Source organism: Salvelinus fontinalis, chromosome 38 (assembly GCF_029448725.1).
Source record: "Salvelinus fontinalis isolate EN_2023a chromosome 38, ASM2944872v1, whole genome shotgun sequence".
Lineage (NCBI taxonomy): Eukaryota > Metazoa > Chordata > Actinopteri > Salmoniformes > Salmonidae > Salvelinus > Salvelinus fontinalis.
This window is the reverse complement of record NC_074702.1, coordinates 1982065-1999935: the sequence shown is the minus strand read 5'-3', so window position 1 is coordinate 1999935 and position 17871 is coordinate 1982065. Positions and strand designations below refer to the sequence as shown.

The 17871-nt window shown below is 44.6% G+C and overlaps 2 protein-coding genes across 6 annotated transcripts in view; one reads left to right on the top strand and one right to left on the bottom strand.

The window, feature by feature from the left end:
* azi2 (5-azacytidine induced 2) overlaps positions 1-12503 on the bottom strand; it is a 25013-nt gene extending 12510 nt beyond the window's left edge. For both annotated transcript variants that reach the window (XR_008756825.1, XM_055904906.1), the window contains exons 1-6: positions 12279-12503; positions 10818-10934; positions 9955-10054; positions 8603-8736; positions 8046-8095; positions 1359-1489 (exon numbers count right to left, since the gene is read on the bottom strand). Coding sequence is in view for 1 of the 2 variants with exons in the window: in XM_055904906.1 (XP_055760881.1) it covers positions 1359-1489; positions 8046-8095; positions 8603-8736; positions 9955-10054; positions 10818-10934; positions 12279-12503 (757 nt within the window). In the remaining variant the exon portion in view is untranslated. The remainder of the gene's footprint in view (positions 1-1358; positions 1490-8045; positions 8096-8602; positions 8737-9954; positions 10055-10817; positions 10935-12278) is intronic.
* Positions 12445-17871, top strand: LOC129838153 (zinc finger CW-type PWWP domain protein 2-like). 4 transcript variants are annotated; one of them, XM_055904909.1, is made up of 6 exons: positions 12445-12530; positions 14730-15076; positions 15614-15776; positions 16052-16178; positions 17088-17170; positions 17358-17871. In XM_055904909.1, the coding sequence occupies exons 2-6, from the start codon at positions 14766-14768 to the stop codon at positions 17484-17486; spliced, it is 813 nt and encodes a 270-aa protein (XP_055760884.1). In that variant the 5' UTR covers positions 12445-12530; positions 14730-14765; the 3' UTR covers positions 17487-17871. The 4 variants fall into 4 exon arrangements, with proteins under 4 accessions (XP_055760884.1, XP_055760883.1, XP_055760882.1 ...); XM_055904908.1 differs by lacking the exon at positions 12445-12530 and adding an exon at positions 14025-14373; XM_055904907.1 differs by lacking the exon at positions 12445-12530 and adding an exon at positions 14025-14463.

Sequence of the window (17871 nt, the reverse complement as noted above, 5' to 3'; positions counted from 1 at the left end):
TCACCTCATCTGTTAGCTGCAGTTTGTAACTCACCTCGTCTGTTAGCTGCGGTTTGTAACTCACCTTGTCTGTTAGCTGCGCTTTAGAACACCTCGTCTGTTAGCTGCTAGCTGTGGTTTATAACTCACCTCGTCTGTTAGCTGCAGTTTGTAACTCACCTCGTCTCTTAGCTGCTAGCTGTGGTTTATAACACCTCGTCTGTTAGCTGCTAGCTGTGGTTTATAACTCACCTCGTCTGTTAGCTGCAGTTTGTAACTCACCTCGTCTCTTAGCTGCTAGCTGTGGTTTATAACACCTCGTCTGTTAGCTGCTAGCTGTGGTTTATAACTCACCTCGTCTGTTAGCTGCTAGCTGTGGTTTGTAACTCACCTCGTCTGTTAGCTGCTAGCTGTGGTTTGTAACTCACCTCGTCTGTTAGCTGCTAGCTGTGGTTTGTAACTCGCCTCGTCTGTTAGCTGCTAGCTGTGGTTTATAACTCACCTCGTCTGTTAGCTGCAGTTTGTAACTCACCTCGTCTCTTAGCTGCTAGCTGTGGTTTGTAACTCACCTCGTCTGTTAGCTGCTAGCTGTGTTTTGTAACTCACCTCATCTGTTAGCTGCAGTTTGTAACTCACCTCGTCTGTTAGCTGCGGTTTGTAACTCACCTTGTCTGTTAGCTGCGCTTTAGAACACCTCGTCTGTTAGCTGCTAGCTGTGGTTTATAACTCACCTCGTCTGTTAGCTGCAGTTTGTAACTCACCTCGTCTCTTAGCTGCTAGCTGTGGTTTATAACACCTCGTCTGTTAGCTGCTAGCTGTGGTTTATAACTCACCTCGTCTGTTAGCTGCAGTTTGTAACTCACCTCGTCTCTTAGCTGCTAGCTGTGGTTTATAACACCTCGTCTGTTAGCTGCTAGCTGTGGTTTGTAACTCACCTCGTCTGTTAGCTGCTAGATGCGGTTTATAACTCACCTCGTCTGTTAGCTACTAGCTGTGGTTTATAACTCACCTCGTCTGTTAGCTGCTAGCTGTGGTTTGTAACTCACCTCGTCTGTTAACTGCTAGCTGTGGTTTATAACTCACCTCGTCTGTTAGCTGCTAGCTGTGGTTTATAACTCACCTCGTCTGTTAGCTGCTAGCTGTGGTTTGTAACTCACCTCGTCTGTTAACTGCTAGCTGTGGTTTATAACTCACCTCGTCTGTTAGCTGCTAGCTGTGGTTTATAACTCACCTCGTCTGTTAGCTGCTAGCAGTGGTTTGTAACTCACCTCGTCTGTTAACTGCTAGCTGTGGTTTGTAACTCACCTCGTCTGTTAGCTGCTAGCTGTGGTTTATAACTCACCTCGTCTGTTAGCTACTAGCTGTGGTTTGTAACTCACCTCGTCTGTTAGCTACTAGCTGTGGTTTGTCTCCGAGCCTCTTCACCAGGTCAGACTGTTGTTTCAACACTGAATGTAGAGAGGAGATCTCAGTGGCCAGGGCCTCATAGGACTGTAGAACTGCCTTATCGCTGTAAAATAACAAGACTACAATGAGACAAGACTACAGGACAACACTCCTACATTCATCTACAGGACTATTTACATTTGCACAATACATACTTAATTCAGGACAGGAATACACAGATTTTTTGTTTGTTTTCTTTTTTTACATTTGTGGAAACACTCTATATACACTCACTGACTCTATATACACTCACTGGCTCTATATACACTCACTGGCTCTATATACACTCACTGGCTCTATATACACTCACTGGTCTCACTGGCTCTATATACACTCACTGGCTCTATATACACTCACTGACTCTATATACACTCACTGGCTCTATATACACTCACTGGCTCTATATACACTCACTGGCTCTATATACACTCACTGGCTCTATATACACTCACTGGCTCTATATACACTCACTGGCTCTATATACACTCACTGGCTCTATATACACTCACTGGCTCTATATACACTCACTGGTCTCACTGGCTCTATATACACTCACTGACTCTATATACACTCACTGACTCTATATACACTCACTGGCTCTATATACACTCACTGGTCTCACTGGCTCTATGTACACTCACTGGTCTCACTGGCTCTATATACACTCACTGGTCTCACTGGCTCTATGTACACTCACTGGCTCTATATACACTCACTGGCTCTATATACACTCACTGGCTCTATATACACTCACTGGCTCTATATACACTCACTGGCTCTATATACACTCACTGGCTCTATATACACTCACTGGTCTCACTGGCTCTATATACACTCACTGACTCTATATACACTCACTGGTCTCACTGGCTCTATATACACTCACTGGCTCTGTATACACTCACTGGTCTCACTGGCTCTATATACACTCACTGGCTCTATATACACTCACTGGCTCTATATACACTCACTGGCTCTATGTACACTCACTGACTCTATATACACTCACTGGTCTCACTGGCTCTATATACACTCACTGGCTCTATATACACTCACTGGCTCTATAGACACTCACTGGCTCTATAGACACTCACTGGCTCTATATACACTCACTGGCTCTATATACACTCACTGGCTCTATATACACTCACTGGTCTCACTGGCTCTATATACACTCACTGGTCTCACTGGCTCTATATACACTCACTGGCTCTATATACACTCACTGGCTCTATAGACACTCACTGGCTCTATAGACACTCACTGGCTCTATATACACTCACTGGCTCTATATACACTCACTGGCTCTATAGACACTCACTGGCTCTATAGACACTCACTGGCTCTATAGACACTCACTGGCTCTATAGACACTCACTGGCTCTATAGACACTCACTGGCTCTATAGACACTCACTGGCTCTATAGACACTCACTGGCTCTATAGACACTCACTGGCTCTATAGACACTCACTGGCTCTATATACACCCACTGGCTCTATATACACTCACTGGCTCTATAGACACTCACTGGCTCTATAGACACTCACTGGCTCTATATACACTCACTGGCTCTATATACACTCACTGGCTCTATATACACTCTTGCTTCTCCAAGCAATTCCAGAATATTAAAATAAACACATTTATTTAAATAATAATAGAAGAAAAATCCTTCAACATTAACCATTAACGCAAAGACCTAAAGGCATATTTGTGATGATATAGAGTGAAGATGCACCAGATGTTTTGAACATCCTAAAGGGGAGTCAGAAACGTGATGTTGGCAGCAGCACCTGTAAGACAGACTTTATAGAGGAGCACAGATCTCATGAACACGTTGACTAAACCGGACGCAGCAGAGAGACCCCGGCCTTCATTCATAGTCATGTTCCAATCACTTGCTATTGGTTTCACTGAGCTGAATATTTTTCTGCTGTTTTTCTAACTGAACCCGATGTGAAGTGTAATTGCTAAAATTTCTTGGACGTCGCATCTCCCTCTTGATTATTTTGTCTGAAAAACCATATCATGACCAAGACTTGGCATCTATAAGGTCTTATTTATGCATACATTTAAGCAATGAGATGAGATAAATATATATATATATATATTAGATACACACACAAAACTAGTCAAAAGCTTGTCTGGTACTGATTCTCTACAGAATTATAATATATTTATTTGCCAAGTGCTTTTCAAACGTTACATTTAAAAAAAGATACTCGGCTTAAAAAATGTCCTCTTGTGAGATTCACAGGATGGAGAAGGGATTGTTTCAGACAGGCACCTGTTCGGTGTGATTAAAAGGCTTTTACTTTGGTTCTCTATGAATGAAACTCTGGGTCTGTAGCGCCCTGTTCGGTGTGATTAAAAGGCTTTTACTTTGGTTCTCTATGAATGAAACTCTGGGTCTGTAGCGCCCTGTTCGGTGTGATTAGAAGGCTATTACTTTGGTTCTCTATGAATGAAACTCTGGGTCTGTAGCGCCCTGTTCGGTGTGATTAAAAGGCTATTACTTTGGTTCTCTATGAATGAAACTCTGGGTCTGTAGCGCCAACTAGTGGACATAATAATGTACTGGAGGTCTACGCCACGTTCCCAAATTAGATCAAATCCCTTTTGTATTTGTCAAACTCTCCTGATACAACTGCTGTAGTGGACTTTACAGTGAAATGCTTCTTCACCAGCCCTTTCACCAATCATGCAGAGTTTAAGTATGAAACATTTACTAAATAAAAAAAAAGGAAATAGTAACACAATAAAATAACAATAATGAGACTATATACAAGGAGTACTGAGTCACGGTGCAGGGGTACGAGGTAGTAATGAGACTATATACAAGGAGTACAGAGTCACGGTGCAGGGGTACCAGGTAGTAATGAGACTATATACAAGGAGTACAGAGTCACAGTGCAGGGGTACCAGGTAGTAATGAGACTATATACTAGGAGTACTGAGTCACAGTGCAGGGGTACCAGGTAGTAATGAGACTATATACAAGGAGTACAGAGTTACAGTGCAGGGGTACCAGGTAGTATACAGAGTCAGGGGTACCAGGTAGTAATGAGACTATATACAAGGAGTACTGAGTCACGGTGCAGGGGTACCAGGTAGTATACAGAGTCAGGGGTACCAGGTAGTAATGAGACTATATACAAGGAGTACAGAGTTACAGTGCAGGGGTACCAGGTAGTCTACAGAGTCAGGGGTACGAGGTAGTAATGAGACTATATACAAGGAGTAGAGTCACAGTGCAGGGGTACCAGGTAGTAATGAGACTATATACAAGGAGTAGCAGTACAGAGTCACAGTGCAGGGGTACCAGGTAGTAATGAGACTATATACAAGGAGTAGAGTCACGGTGCAGGGGTACGAGGTAGTAATGAGACTATATACAAGGAGTACAGAGTCACGGTGCAGGGGTACCAGGTAGTAATGAGACTATATACAAGGAGTACTGAGTCACAGTGCAGGGGTACCAGGTAGTAATGAGACTATATACAAGGAGTACAGAGTTACAGTGCAGGGGTACCAGGTAGTATACAGAGTCAGGGGTACCAGGTAGTAATGAGACTATATACAAGGAGTACAGAGTTACAGTGCAGGGGTACGAGGTAGTATACAGAGTCAGGGGTACCAGGTAGTAATGAGACTATATACAAGGAGTACTGAGTCACGGTGCAGGGGTACCAGGTAGTATACAGAGTCAGGGGTACCAGGTAGTAATGAGACTATATACAAGGAGTACAGAGTTACAGTGCAGGGGTACCAGGTAGTATACAGAGTCAGGGGTACGAGGTAGTAATGAGACTATATACAAGGAGTAGAGTCACAGTGCAGGGGTACCAGGTAGTAATGAGACTATATACAAGGAGTAGCAGTACAGAGTCACAGTGCAGGGGTACCAGGTAGTAATGAGACTATATACAAGGAGTACTGAGTCACGGTGCAGGGGTACCAGGTAGTATACAGAGTCAGGGGTACCAGGTAGTAATGAGACTATATACAAGGAGTACAGAGTTACAGTGCAGGGGTACCAGGTAGTATACAGAGTCAGGGGTACGAGGTAGTAATGAGACTATATACAAGGAGTAGAGTCACAGTGCAGGGGTACCAGGTAGTAATGAGACTATATACAAGGAGTAGCAGTACAGAGTCACAGTGCAGGGGTACCAGGTAGTAATGAGACTATATACAAGGAGTAGAGTCACGGTGCAGGGGTACGAGGTAGTAATGAGACTATATACAAGGAGTACAGAGTCACGGTGCAGGGGTACCAGGTAGTAATGAGACTATATACAAGGAGTACAGAGTCACGGTGCAGGGGTACCAGGTAGTATACAGAGTCAGGGGTACCAGGTAGTAATGAGACTATATACAAGGACTACAGAGTCACGGTGCAGGGGTACCAGGTAGTATACAGAGTCAGGGGTACCAGGTAGTAATGAGACTATATACAAGGAGTACTGAGTCACGGTGCAGGGGTACGAGGTAGTAATGAGACTATATACAAGGAGTAGAGTCACGGTGCAGGGGTACGAGGTAGTAATGAGACTATATACAAGGAGTACAGAGTCACGGTGCAGGGGTACCAGGTAGTAATGAGACTATATACAAGGAGTACAGAGTCACGGTGCAGGGGTACCAGGTAGTAATGAGACTATATACAAGGAGTACTGAGTCACGGTGCAGAGGTACCAGGTAGTAATGAGACTATATACAAGGAGTACAGAGTCACAGTGCAGGGGTACGAGGTAGTATACAGAGTCAGGGGTACCAGGTAGTAATGAGACTATATACAAGGAGTACTGAGTCACAGTGCAGGGGTACCAGGTAGTAATGAGACTATATAGAAGGAGTACAGAGTCACGGTGCAGGGGTACGAGGTAGTAATGAGACTATATACAAGGAGTACAGAGTCACAGTGCAGGGGTACCAGGTAGTATACAGAGTCAGGGGTACCAGGTAGTAATGAGACTATATACAAGGAGTACCAGTACAGAGTCACGGTGCAGGGGTACCAAGTAGTAATGAGACTATATACAAGAAGTACAGAGTCACGGTGCAGGGGTACCAGGTAGTAATGAGACTATATACAAGGAGTACCAGTACAGAGTCACGGTGCAGGGGTACCAGGTAGTAATGAGACTATATACAAGAAGTACAGAGTCACGGTGCAGGGGTACGAGGTAGTAATGAGACTATATACAAGGAGTAGAGTCACAGTGCAGGGGTACCAGGTAGTAATGAGACTATATACAAGGAGTACTGAGTCACGGTGCAGGGGTACCAGGTAGTAATGAGACTATATACAAGGAGTACTGAGTCACGGTGCAGGGGTACCAGGTAGTAATGAGACTATATACAAGAAGTACAGAGTCACGGTGCAGGGGTACCAGGTAGTAATGAGACTATATACAAGGAGTAGAGTCACAGTGCAGGGGTACCAGGTAGTAATGAGACTATATACAAGGAGTACTGAGTCACGGTGCAGGGGTACCAGGTAGTAATGAGACTATATACAAGAAGTACAGAGTCACGGTGCAGGGGTACCAGGTAGTAATGAGACTATATACAAGAAGTACAGAGTCACGGTGCAGGGGTACGAGGTAGTAATGAAACTATATACAAGGAGTATCAGTACAGAGTCAGGGGTACCAGGTAGTAATGAGACTATATACAAGGAGTACTGAGTCACGGTGCAGGGGTACCAGGTAGTAATGAGACAATATACAAGAAGTACAGAGTCACGGTGCAGGGGTACCAGGTAGTAATGAGACTATATACAAGAAGTAGAGTCACAGTGCAGGGGTACCAGGTAGTAATGAGACTATATACAAGGAGTACTGAGTCACGGTGCAGGGGTACCAGGTAGTAATGAGACAATATACAAGAAGTACAGAGTCACGGTGCAGGGGTACCAGGTAGTAATGAGACTATATACAAGAAGTAGAGTCACGGTGCAGGGGTACCAGGTAGTAATGAGACTATATACAAGAAGTAGAGTCACAGTGCAGGGGTACCAGGTAGTAATGAGACTATATACAAGGAGTACAGAGTCACGGTGCAGGGGTACCAGGTAGTAATGAGACTATATACAAGGAGTAGAGTCACAGTGCAGGGGTACCAGGTAGTTGAGGTTATTGAGGTAATATGTACATGTCGGTGGGGGTGAAAGTGTCTTGGCAATCAGGATAGATAATAAACAGACTAGCAGCAACGTATGTAAAGAGTGTGAAAGAGTTTGAATGTATATAGAGCCAGTGAGACTAGTGAGTGTATATAGAGCCAGTGAGACCAGTGAGTTGAACTGATGCCTTGAATTTCTGTGGCATGTATCCTCGTCTATTCTAGTACGATCTGTCTGTCTGAGTGGCATGTCCCAGTACTCAGACGAGTTTCTTATTGAAAGTAAACCCTGTTGCTAGGTAAACTACAGACAGATCTACCTGGCTCTGAGGTAAAACAAAGCTTTGTCTCCACCTGGTGGCTGGTGTATGGTATCTACACTATGACAGGTGTTTCAAATGGGGCTAAATTCTGCTTCCAAATTAATTTAGTGAGATTTTCCCCTGGTGTCAAACCTGAAGGAGTATTCTGAGGAGATGAGGGACATACCTGGGGTTAGACTCCACGTGATTCTGGTCACCGTCAGTTCCAGAAGAATCCTAGGAAGAGGAGGTCATCAAAAGAGTTATAAATGAAACCCTAGAATAAGAGCGTAGTTCACAGGACCACGTCTGGAAAAGAGAAGCTCGGCAAAACTACACAGGCATTCTGGTTGCTCCACAATGTGTCTTCATGGACCTCAAAACAAAGGTTTTGGTCAACCGATCTTCACTGGGTTTTTGGGTCAACAAGACCTTCACCGGGTTTTTGGGTCAACAAGACCTTCACCGTGTTTTTGGGTCAACAAGACCTTCACCGTGTTTTTGGGTCAACAAGACCTTCACCGGGTTTTTAGGTCAACAGACCTTCACCGGGTTTTTGGGTCAACAGATCTTCACCGGGTTTTTGGGTCAACCGATCTTCACTGGGTTTTTGGGTCAACAGACCTTCACCGGGTTTTTGGGTCAACAAGACCTTCACCGTGTTTTTGGGTCAACAGATCTTCACCGGGTTTTTAGGTCAACAGACCTTCACCGGGTTTTTAGGTCAACAGATCATAGTCTTACCCCACAGGGTTCCTGCAGTCGGTTCTTCTCCAGAGTCATCCTCTTCAACTCCTCCTGCAGAGTATGGACCTTCAGTTCACTGTTGATCCTGTCCACCTGCCAGTAGTCCTGACTACTGGTTAGAGACTTCATCACTACGGAGGGAGAACACACGCACACACACACACGGTTAGAATACACGTTGTCACTTCTGGGTCATGTGACATCAGTCCCCCCTCTACTTCTTTAACTCTAGTTGGTCTGGGAGAAACATTGAACATGAGGGTAGAGAGAGTTGAACAATGAACACTCTGGCTGGTCTGGGAGAAACATTGAACATCGGGGTAGAGAGAGTTGAACAATGAACACTCTGGCTGGTCTGGGAGAAACATTGAACATGAGGGTAGAGAGAGTTGAACAATGAACACTCTGGCTGGTCTGGGAGAAACATTGAACATGAGGGTAGAGAGAGTTGAACAATGAACACTCTGGCTTGTCTGGGGGAAACATTGAACATCAGGGTTGAGAGGTCCCTTGGCTGAGGTTAAGTCCCTGTTCATTAAAGTACCTTGGCTGAGGTTAAGTCCCTGCTCATTAAAGTACCTTGGCTGAGGTTAAGTCCCTGCTCATTAAAGTACCTTGGCTGAGGTTAAGTCCCTGCTCATTAAAGTACCTTGGCTGAGGTTAAGTCCCTGCTCATTAAAGTACCTTGGCTGAGGTTAAGTCCCTGCTCATTAAAGTACCTTGGCTGAGGTTAAGTCCCTGCTCATTAAAGTACCTTGGCTGAGGTGAAGTCCCTGCTCATTAAAGTACCTTGGCTGAGGTTAAGTCCCTGCTCATTAAAGTACCTTGGCTGAGGTTAAGTCCCTGCTCATTAAAGTACCTTGGCTGAGGTTAAGTCCCTGCTCATTAAAGTACATTGGCTGAGGTTAAGTCCCTGCTCATTAAAGTACCTTGGCTGAGGTGAAGTCCCTGCTCATTAAAGTACCTTGGCTGAGGTTAAGTCCCTGCTCATTAAAGTACCTTGGCTGAGGTTAAGTCCCTGCTCATTAAAGTACCTTGGCTGAGGTTAAGTCCCTGCTCATTAAAGTACCTTGGCTGAGGTTAAGTCCCTGCTCATTAAAGTACCTTGGCTGAGGTTAAGTCCCTGCTCATTAAAGTACCTTGGCTGAGGTGAAGTCCCTGCTCATTAAAGTACCTTGGCTGAGGTTAAGTCCCTGCTCATTAAAGTACCTTGGCTGAGGTTAAGTCCCTGCTCATTAAAGTACCTTGGCTGAGGTTAAGTCCCTGCTCATTAAAGTACCTTGGCTGAGGTTAAGTCCCTGCTCATTAAAGTACCTTGGCTGAGGTTAAGTCCCTGCTCATTAAAGTACCTTGGCTGGTCTCCATCTCAGTCTTCAACTGCAGCAGCTCCATCTCTTTGGCCTGCAGCTGCTCATTCAGGAGCCTCTCAGACTCACTCTTCTCCCTCTTCTAGAGAAACACAGTTAAAGAAAGAGAGATATGATGAAGAGTAAAAGACGAAGAGTCCGAGAAGCAGGAGGAGAGACAGTTACACAGAGACAGGATAAAGAGAGGAAGAGTCAGAGAAGCAGGAGGATATACTGCTTTTGACCAGCTGGACCTGGTGGACTGTCTACACCAGCTGGACCTAGTGGACTGTACACACCAGCTGGACCTAGTGGACTGTACACACCAGCTGGACCTAGTGGACTGTACACACCAGCTGGACCTAGTGGACTGTACACACCAGCTGGACCTAGTGGACTGTACACGCCAGCTGGATCTAGTGGACTGTACACGCCAGCTGGACCTAGTGGACTGTACACGCCAGCTGGACCTAGTGGACTGTACACGCCAGCTGGACCTAGTGGACTGTCCACACCAGCTGGACCTAGTGGACTGTACACACCAGCTGGACCTAGTGGACTGTACACACCAGCTGGACCTAGTGGACTGTCCACACCAGCTGGACCTAGTGGACTGTCCACACCAGCTGGACCTAGTGGACTGTCCACACCAGCTGGACCTAGTGGACTGTCCACACCAGCTGGACCTAGTGGACTGTACACACCAGCTGGACCTAGTGGACTGTACACACCAGCTGGACCTAGTGGACTGTCCACGCCAGCTGGACCTAGTGGACTGTCCACGCCAGCTGGACCTAGTGGACTGTACACGCCAGCTGGACCTAGTGGACTGTCCATGCCAGCTGGACTTAGTGGACTGTACATACCAGTTTATTTAGCTCCAGTTGCAGGTCCTCCTTCTCCATGTAGATGCCACGGTAGGCACTGAAGGCCTTGTTGACGTACTGGGGTCCTTCAGGGGAAGGAGCTTCAGGCCTGAACAGCTACAGGTTACAACCACACGTCATCAGTTACAACACAGCTACAGGTTACAACACACAGCTACAGGTTACAACCACACGTCATCAGTTACAACACAGCTACAACACAGCTACAGGTTACAACACACAGCTACAGGTTACAACCTACAGCTAACAACACACAGCTACAGGTTACAACACAGCTACAGGTTACAACACAGCTACAGGTTACAACACAGCTACAGGTTACAACCTACAGCTAACAACACACAGCTACAGGTTACAACACAGCTACAGGTTACAACACACAGCTACAGGTTACAACACACAGCTACAGGTTACAACACACAGCTACAGGTTACAACACACAGCTACAGGTTACAACACACAGCTACAGGTTACAACACACAGCTACAGGTTACAACACAGCTACAGGTTACAACACAGCTACAGGTTACAACACACAGCTACAGGTTACAACACACAGCTACAGGTTACAACACACAGCTACAGGTTACAACACACAGCTACAGGTTACAACACACAGCTACAAGTCACAACACAGCTACAGGTCACAACACAGCTACAGGTTACAACACACAGCTACAGGTTACAACACACAGCTACAGGTTACAACACACAGCTACAGGTTACAACACACAGCTACAGGTTACAACACACAGCTACAGGTTACAACACACAGCTACAGGTTACAACACAGCTACAGGTTACAACACACAGCTACAGGTTACACCACACAGCTACAGGTTACACCACACAGCTACAGGTTACACCACACAGCTACAGGTTACAACACACAGCTACAGGTTACAACACACAGCTACAGGTTACAACACACAGCTACAGGTTACAACACACAGCTACAGGTTACACCACACAGCTACAGGTTACAACACACAGCTACAGGTTTCAACACACAGCTACAGGTGACAACCACACAGCTACAGGTGACAACCACACAGCTACAGGTGACAACCACACAGCTACAGGTGACAACCACACAGCTACAGGTTACAACACACAGCTGTTGAATCTCATGATGCAAGCCTCTCCAAGAACAGGATGACCTCAACACATTGATAAGTGACAATGTTTTACTGTGAGAACAACCCCTGACAATACAGCTAGATCTACTTTGACCATCTGAGGGTTTATTTGTCTCCCCCCCAAAAAAATCTATGACCCTAATCGGGATAATAAAGTTGTATTTTACTGCTACTGCTGAGAACTTACTTGCTGTATCAAGGTATGAAGTTGTTAGAGCAGAGAAGGTTTACTACCAACCTATTTTGGGTGCTGAGTCAGCTGACTGTCAGCTGACTGTTGTGTCTTAATGAAAGCCTGTACCTTATCTTCCAGCTGTTTGACTCTCTTCCTCAGCAGTGTGTTCTCTCTCTCCGTGTCTCTCAGCCTCTTCTTGATGTCCTCGTACGCTGTGACCAGGGCAAAGTGGGAGGCTACAGACTCGTCCCCGGCACACACGGACACGGGGCTCTCTCCTGCTCCACCGTACGCCGTCTCGTGCTTCAGAATGCAGATGTCATCCTCCACTGCCTCCATGCCAAGCTCCATGCCAGGCCTAGCTAGTAGAGAGCAGAGGTAGACCCCAGGAGTCAATTATACACAACTAAGACAATACAATAATGCCAAGCTCCATGCCAGGCCTAACTAGTAGAGAGCAGAGGTAGACCCCAGGAGTCAGTTATACACAACTAAGACAATACAATAATGCCAAGCTCCATGCCAGGCCTAGCTAGTAGAGAGCAGAGGTAGACCCCAGGAGTCAATTATACACAACTAAGACAATACAATAATGCCAAGCTCCATGCCAGGCCTAGCTAGTAGAGAGCAGACCCGAGGAGTCAGTTATACACAACTAAGACAATACAATAATGCCAAGCTCCATGCCAGGCCTAGCTAGTAGAGAGCAGAGAGTAGACCCGAGGAGTCAGTTATACACAACTAAGACAATACAATAATGCCAAGCTCCATGCCAGGCCTAGCTAGTAGAGAGCAGAGAGTAGACCCCAGGAGTCAGTTATACACAACTAAGACAATACAATAATGACATAGAGTTTGACATAGAGTTGCATATATTTGGGAACAAATGTGTTTATTTCCAGCAAACTTTAGAATGACAATCGTTGTGTGCCATGCCAGTTGTGCTACAAGTCCAGGATTGAGATTCTAGCGATGAGTTGACGTCACTCGTTTGAAAATGCAGAGAAAGGGTCTAGGTACAAAAATAAATAGGAGGAGCCAGTTAAACTCCTCTCTCTTTCTTATCTTAGCCATAACAAGCTGCGTTGGGCTTGGCTACTTGTGCAAGACACCAAGATAACCAGCTCTGGGACACAACATCGGGAGTCTGTGTATTGGTTGGATTCCCAATACACAGACTCCTGATGTTGTGTCGCAATGTTACACGATAACGGAAGTGAGAGCTAAGGAACTGTTGCGTCAAAAAGAGAAAGCAAAACCAATGTTGTATGTCACGACACTTGTTGAAATCAATATATCTATCAATATATATCTGAAACCATTAGTTAAAACCATAATCCATTATTATCGGTTAAAACAATTAGTAAATATATCAGGTTGTCATAAAATAAACACGTCCCTTTCCACCACACCAGGCAAAATCAAAACATCAGCATTTCGAAGGACGTTAGCATCGCTAGCTAGCAACTCGGGACAGGCCATTATTCAATATGGATCAACCCAAACTAAAGACTGTTGTGTTATCTAGCGTGCTAAATTGGTAATCTAGACCTTACAACTGTGAGCCAGTTGGCGATGGCAGTCTTATAGCAGTTAGCTGGCAGCTAAACGATACAAGAATACGCAGCCAGCTGATGATCAATTGATACTAGCTAGCCGCGTTAGCTTATTTTACCTTGTTGATGTTGTTTTCGACGATATCACGTTGTGTATCTACCGAGCATGGTTTGGTACCAATTTACAGGACGACTGTGATGCCAAAATATATATCGGTTGTAAATCGTTATTTTATATGTTTTCGATATATAATATATTTGTGAATAACCATGAACCAGGAAACATCCACCGTCATGTGAAATGTCACTTTCAAAACTTCCGGGGTGAAGTGATTTTCAAAATAAAAGCCCCGACGTCATCCTCGACTTTAAAAAACTATTAATCTGGTTGTAACTAGATATGTTACTCGGATGAATACTATAATATTTGAAAAGCTTCCAAACTATGGGCTAGAGATTATAGAAACAATATAATGTGTATTCATACTATTTTATTTTTATGACATGAACATAATTTCTGGTCTCGGGCTTCTGCTGACCTCTCCCCCGCAAAGTTCGACACTCGATTATTTTGCCTTTGCCGGGTAGCTAGCAAAATGATAAATTGGAGAGCTAGCTTGCTAAATTCGCTAGTAGTAGTGATACACATTTGCAATTCAATCTGTGTAAGGTTATATACATTTATTCGGGGATAGCTAGCCAGCCAGTTATCAATATATCTAGAAACGACTTGAACGAAGACGGACGTTAGCTAGGTGCTAATAAGAATACTTTTATCCAAAGCTAGAATGTTGTTAGCCAGCTGGCTAACGTTAGCTAGAATCATGACGATCTAAATGTGTGGATCTGTTAGCAAAGGACATTCATTCATTGTCTAGCTAGTAGCTCAGTATATTTAAAAATATTTGCAAGCAAGTAGTCTTAGCAAATACATTATAGACCGCTGACACTAATGATTTATTTTCTCTATGACAATATCAGATGGGCTAGCTAGCCAATATGTTTGTGTTTGCTTGTTTAGGTCAGCCAAGATCGCTCAGTTCAGCTGTAAAAAAAAATGAGTCTTCCAGACCGGAATGCCAATGAGGATGAAACATCCTACTATGCAGACAAGACCTGGGTCCAGTGCGAGTCTCCCAGATGCCTGAAGTGGAGACTGGTACCAAAGGGTGATGAAGCGGTGGCTGAGCTGGACCATGACAAGTCCTGGCGCTGTCATATGAACCCAGACCCTCTATTCAGCCACTGCAGCATCCCTCAGGGCCATTTCCCCAACAACTCCCAGTTCAAGGAACATGGCCTGAAGGTGGTGTACTTCCTGCTTCCTGTCGGGAGCCTGGTGCTGGTGAAAGGATGCAACTGGCCATGGTACGGGATGGGTGGCTGTTTGTGCTTATGTGCCCGTTTCCAGGACTCAGATCAAGGCTAGGCCTGAAAGGGCTTTTTAGTCCAGAAGTAGGTTTAATATAGTTCCATGAAAACAGGCACTAACCCTAGGCCTGAAGGGCTTTTTAGTCCAGAAGTAGGTTTAATATAGTTCCATGAAAACAGGCACTAACCCTAGGCCTGAAGGGCTTTTTAGTCCAGAAGTAGGTTTAATCTAGTTCCATGAAAACAGGCACTAACCCTAGGCCTGAAGGGCTTTTTAGTCCAGAAGTAGGTTTAATCTAGTTCCATGAAAACAGGCACTAACCCTAGGCCTGAAGGGCTTTTTAGTCCAGAAGTAGGTTTAATCTAGTTCCATGAAAACAGGCACTAACCCTAGGCCTGAAGGGCTTTTTAATCCAGAAATAGGTTTCATCTAGTTCCATGAAAACCGTCCCTTAACTACTACAGTAAGTTCTATTGAATTCATCCATACCCGTGTCAGATAAAGCGTTAACTAATCATTGTTGCTCTCTCCAGGTGGCCAGCCATTCTAAGTCCAGACCCCAACGTGGAGGAGTATGTGAGGCTGGACAGCGAGGGTTATGTGGAGCACTACCATGTTGAGTTCCTGGGGAAACCTCACACCAGATACTGGGCTGCTGCCAAGCATGTCGAACTCTACCACACCTCCTCCACTAAAGTATGTATCTTTTTTCTTTGTTTGCCAGTTTAATGTTAGTTAGTGAAGGCCCATAGAGATGAAAGATTCAGTGATATGACGAGACATACTCTTATCTTGGAGGGAATTTAAAACATCTGAAACGTTTTGAGCTGGTTTTTCCAGACACAGATTTAGCCTGGTCCTAAACTAGAATAAAACCTCTCAATGGAGAATCTCTAATGAAAATTTTAAATTCCAAAACTAGGCTTAAATCTGTGTCTGAGAAACAAAATCAAAGTGTTTTTTCGGCGTAGCCCAAATACAGGAACATGAGAGGTGCTATGAGGAAGTCGTATGAGGTGGCGATGGAGGAGGTGGCTAAGGTCAGGGAGATGGGATGTGAGGAGAGACTGCAGATCAGCCACTTCCAGCCTCAGGAATGTGAGTAGACTTACATCTGAATAACTGCATTAATAGAGTCTCTGAGATACTTTCACCCGATCACTGTCTTTTTGAACATGGTGCATTTGTTTTTTAATGGCATTCAGAATTGTCCCAGAATTGGGTTCTAATGTTTCATATTTGAAGTCAGTTTCATATTTGAAATAAGTTTCATATTTGAAATAGGCAGAAAAATAAATTCAGATATATGGAGATGGTGCTATGCTGTTGTCCGAATAGATCTGTGGTGATACTGTGTTGATTCTGTGTTGCATGATGTGACCCCCGTGTGATTGTGTGTCAGTGTTGAGTCAGGCTCAGAGGTTAATGCATGATGTGACCCCCTTGTGACTGTGTGTCAGTGTTGAGTCAGGCTCAGAGGTTAATGCATCATGCATTATAGCCAGCAGCATACCACCCTGCATACCACTACTGGCTTGCTTCTGAAGCTAAGCAGGGTTGGTCCTGGTCAGTCCCTGGATGGGAGACCAGATGCTGCTGGAAGTGGTGTTGGAGGGCCAGTAGGAGGCACTCTTTCCTCTGGTCTAAAAAATATCCCAATGCCCCAGGGCAGTGATTGGGGACACTGCCCTGTGTAGGGTGCCGTCTTTCGGATGGGACGTTAAACGGGTGTCCTGACTCTCTGAGGTCATTAAAGATCCCATGGCACTTATCGTAAGAGTAGGGGTGTTAACCCCGGTGTCCTGGCTAAATTCCCAATCTGGCCCTCAAACCATCATGGTCACCTAACAATCCCCAGTTTACAATTGGCTCATTCATCCCCCTCCTCTCCCCTGTAACTATTCCCCAGGTCGTTGCTGCAAATGAGAACGTGTTCTCAGTCAACTTACCTGGTAAAATAACGGTAAATAAATAAATAAATGTGACCCCCGTGTGACTGTGTGTCAGTGTTGTTTCAGGCTCAGAGGTTAATGCATGCCATTGAGAGGATGCTCAGACAATGCTCCAACCAGCAGGACAACCAGGGCAAGGTAGAGACATTTAGGTTCTAGTAACTTCTGTATTTGACTCATCTCCTGGGTATCCAGTATCCACTGCTATTAGGATGTTTCTGCAGACACGTTACATACATCAATGATTGACTATTTTCAATGAGATGAATGACGGCCGCCGTGTTGTATTTTGCTACATGTTACGTGTGTATCGATGTTGTGACAGCGCGACCAGATGATTAGGATGTGGGATGCCAGCATCGAGGAGGATGGAGACATTCTGATCATAGAAGGTTTCAGGTTTGACAGCGCTACCTGTCTGGAGGACCTGATGACTACAGGAAACAAGAAATAAGAGATTTTTTTAAACAAGATATTTTAACAAGATATTTTAACAAGATATTTCCGGAGTTTTTTTCTGAAACACGTGTTCATTCTTTCCCCTTAAAGTGCTTTTATATTTATGATATTTATTTGTAATGTTATATTTTTCTAAAATATGTGTTACTGTGGTCATTGTTGAAGGAAATATACATTGTGGTGACTGGCAGTGTAAAGAAGCCTTCAACCTCAGCACAGTCTTTTCTGTTGGGCCCGTTTGTTAAATCTCTCACTGTGTTCATTTATTCTCAAGTTGTCATTTTATGTTATTGCTCTATTGTTATTCCAATACATGTTGTATTCCTCATGTTTTTTAAAGTTCAGAGAATGTAGTAAATAAACGTTATCAGACAACAAAA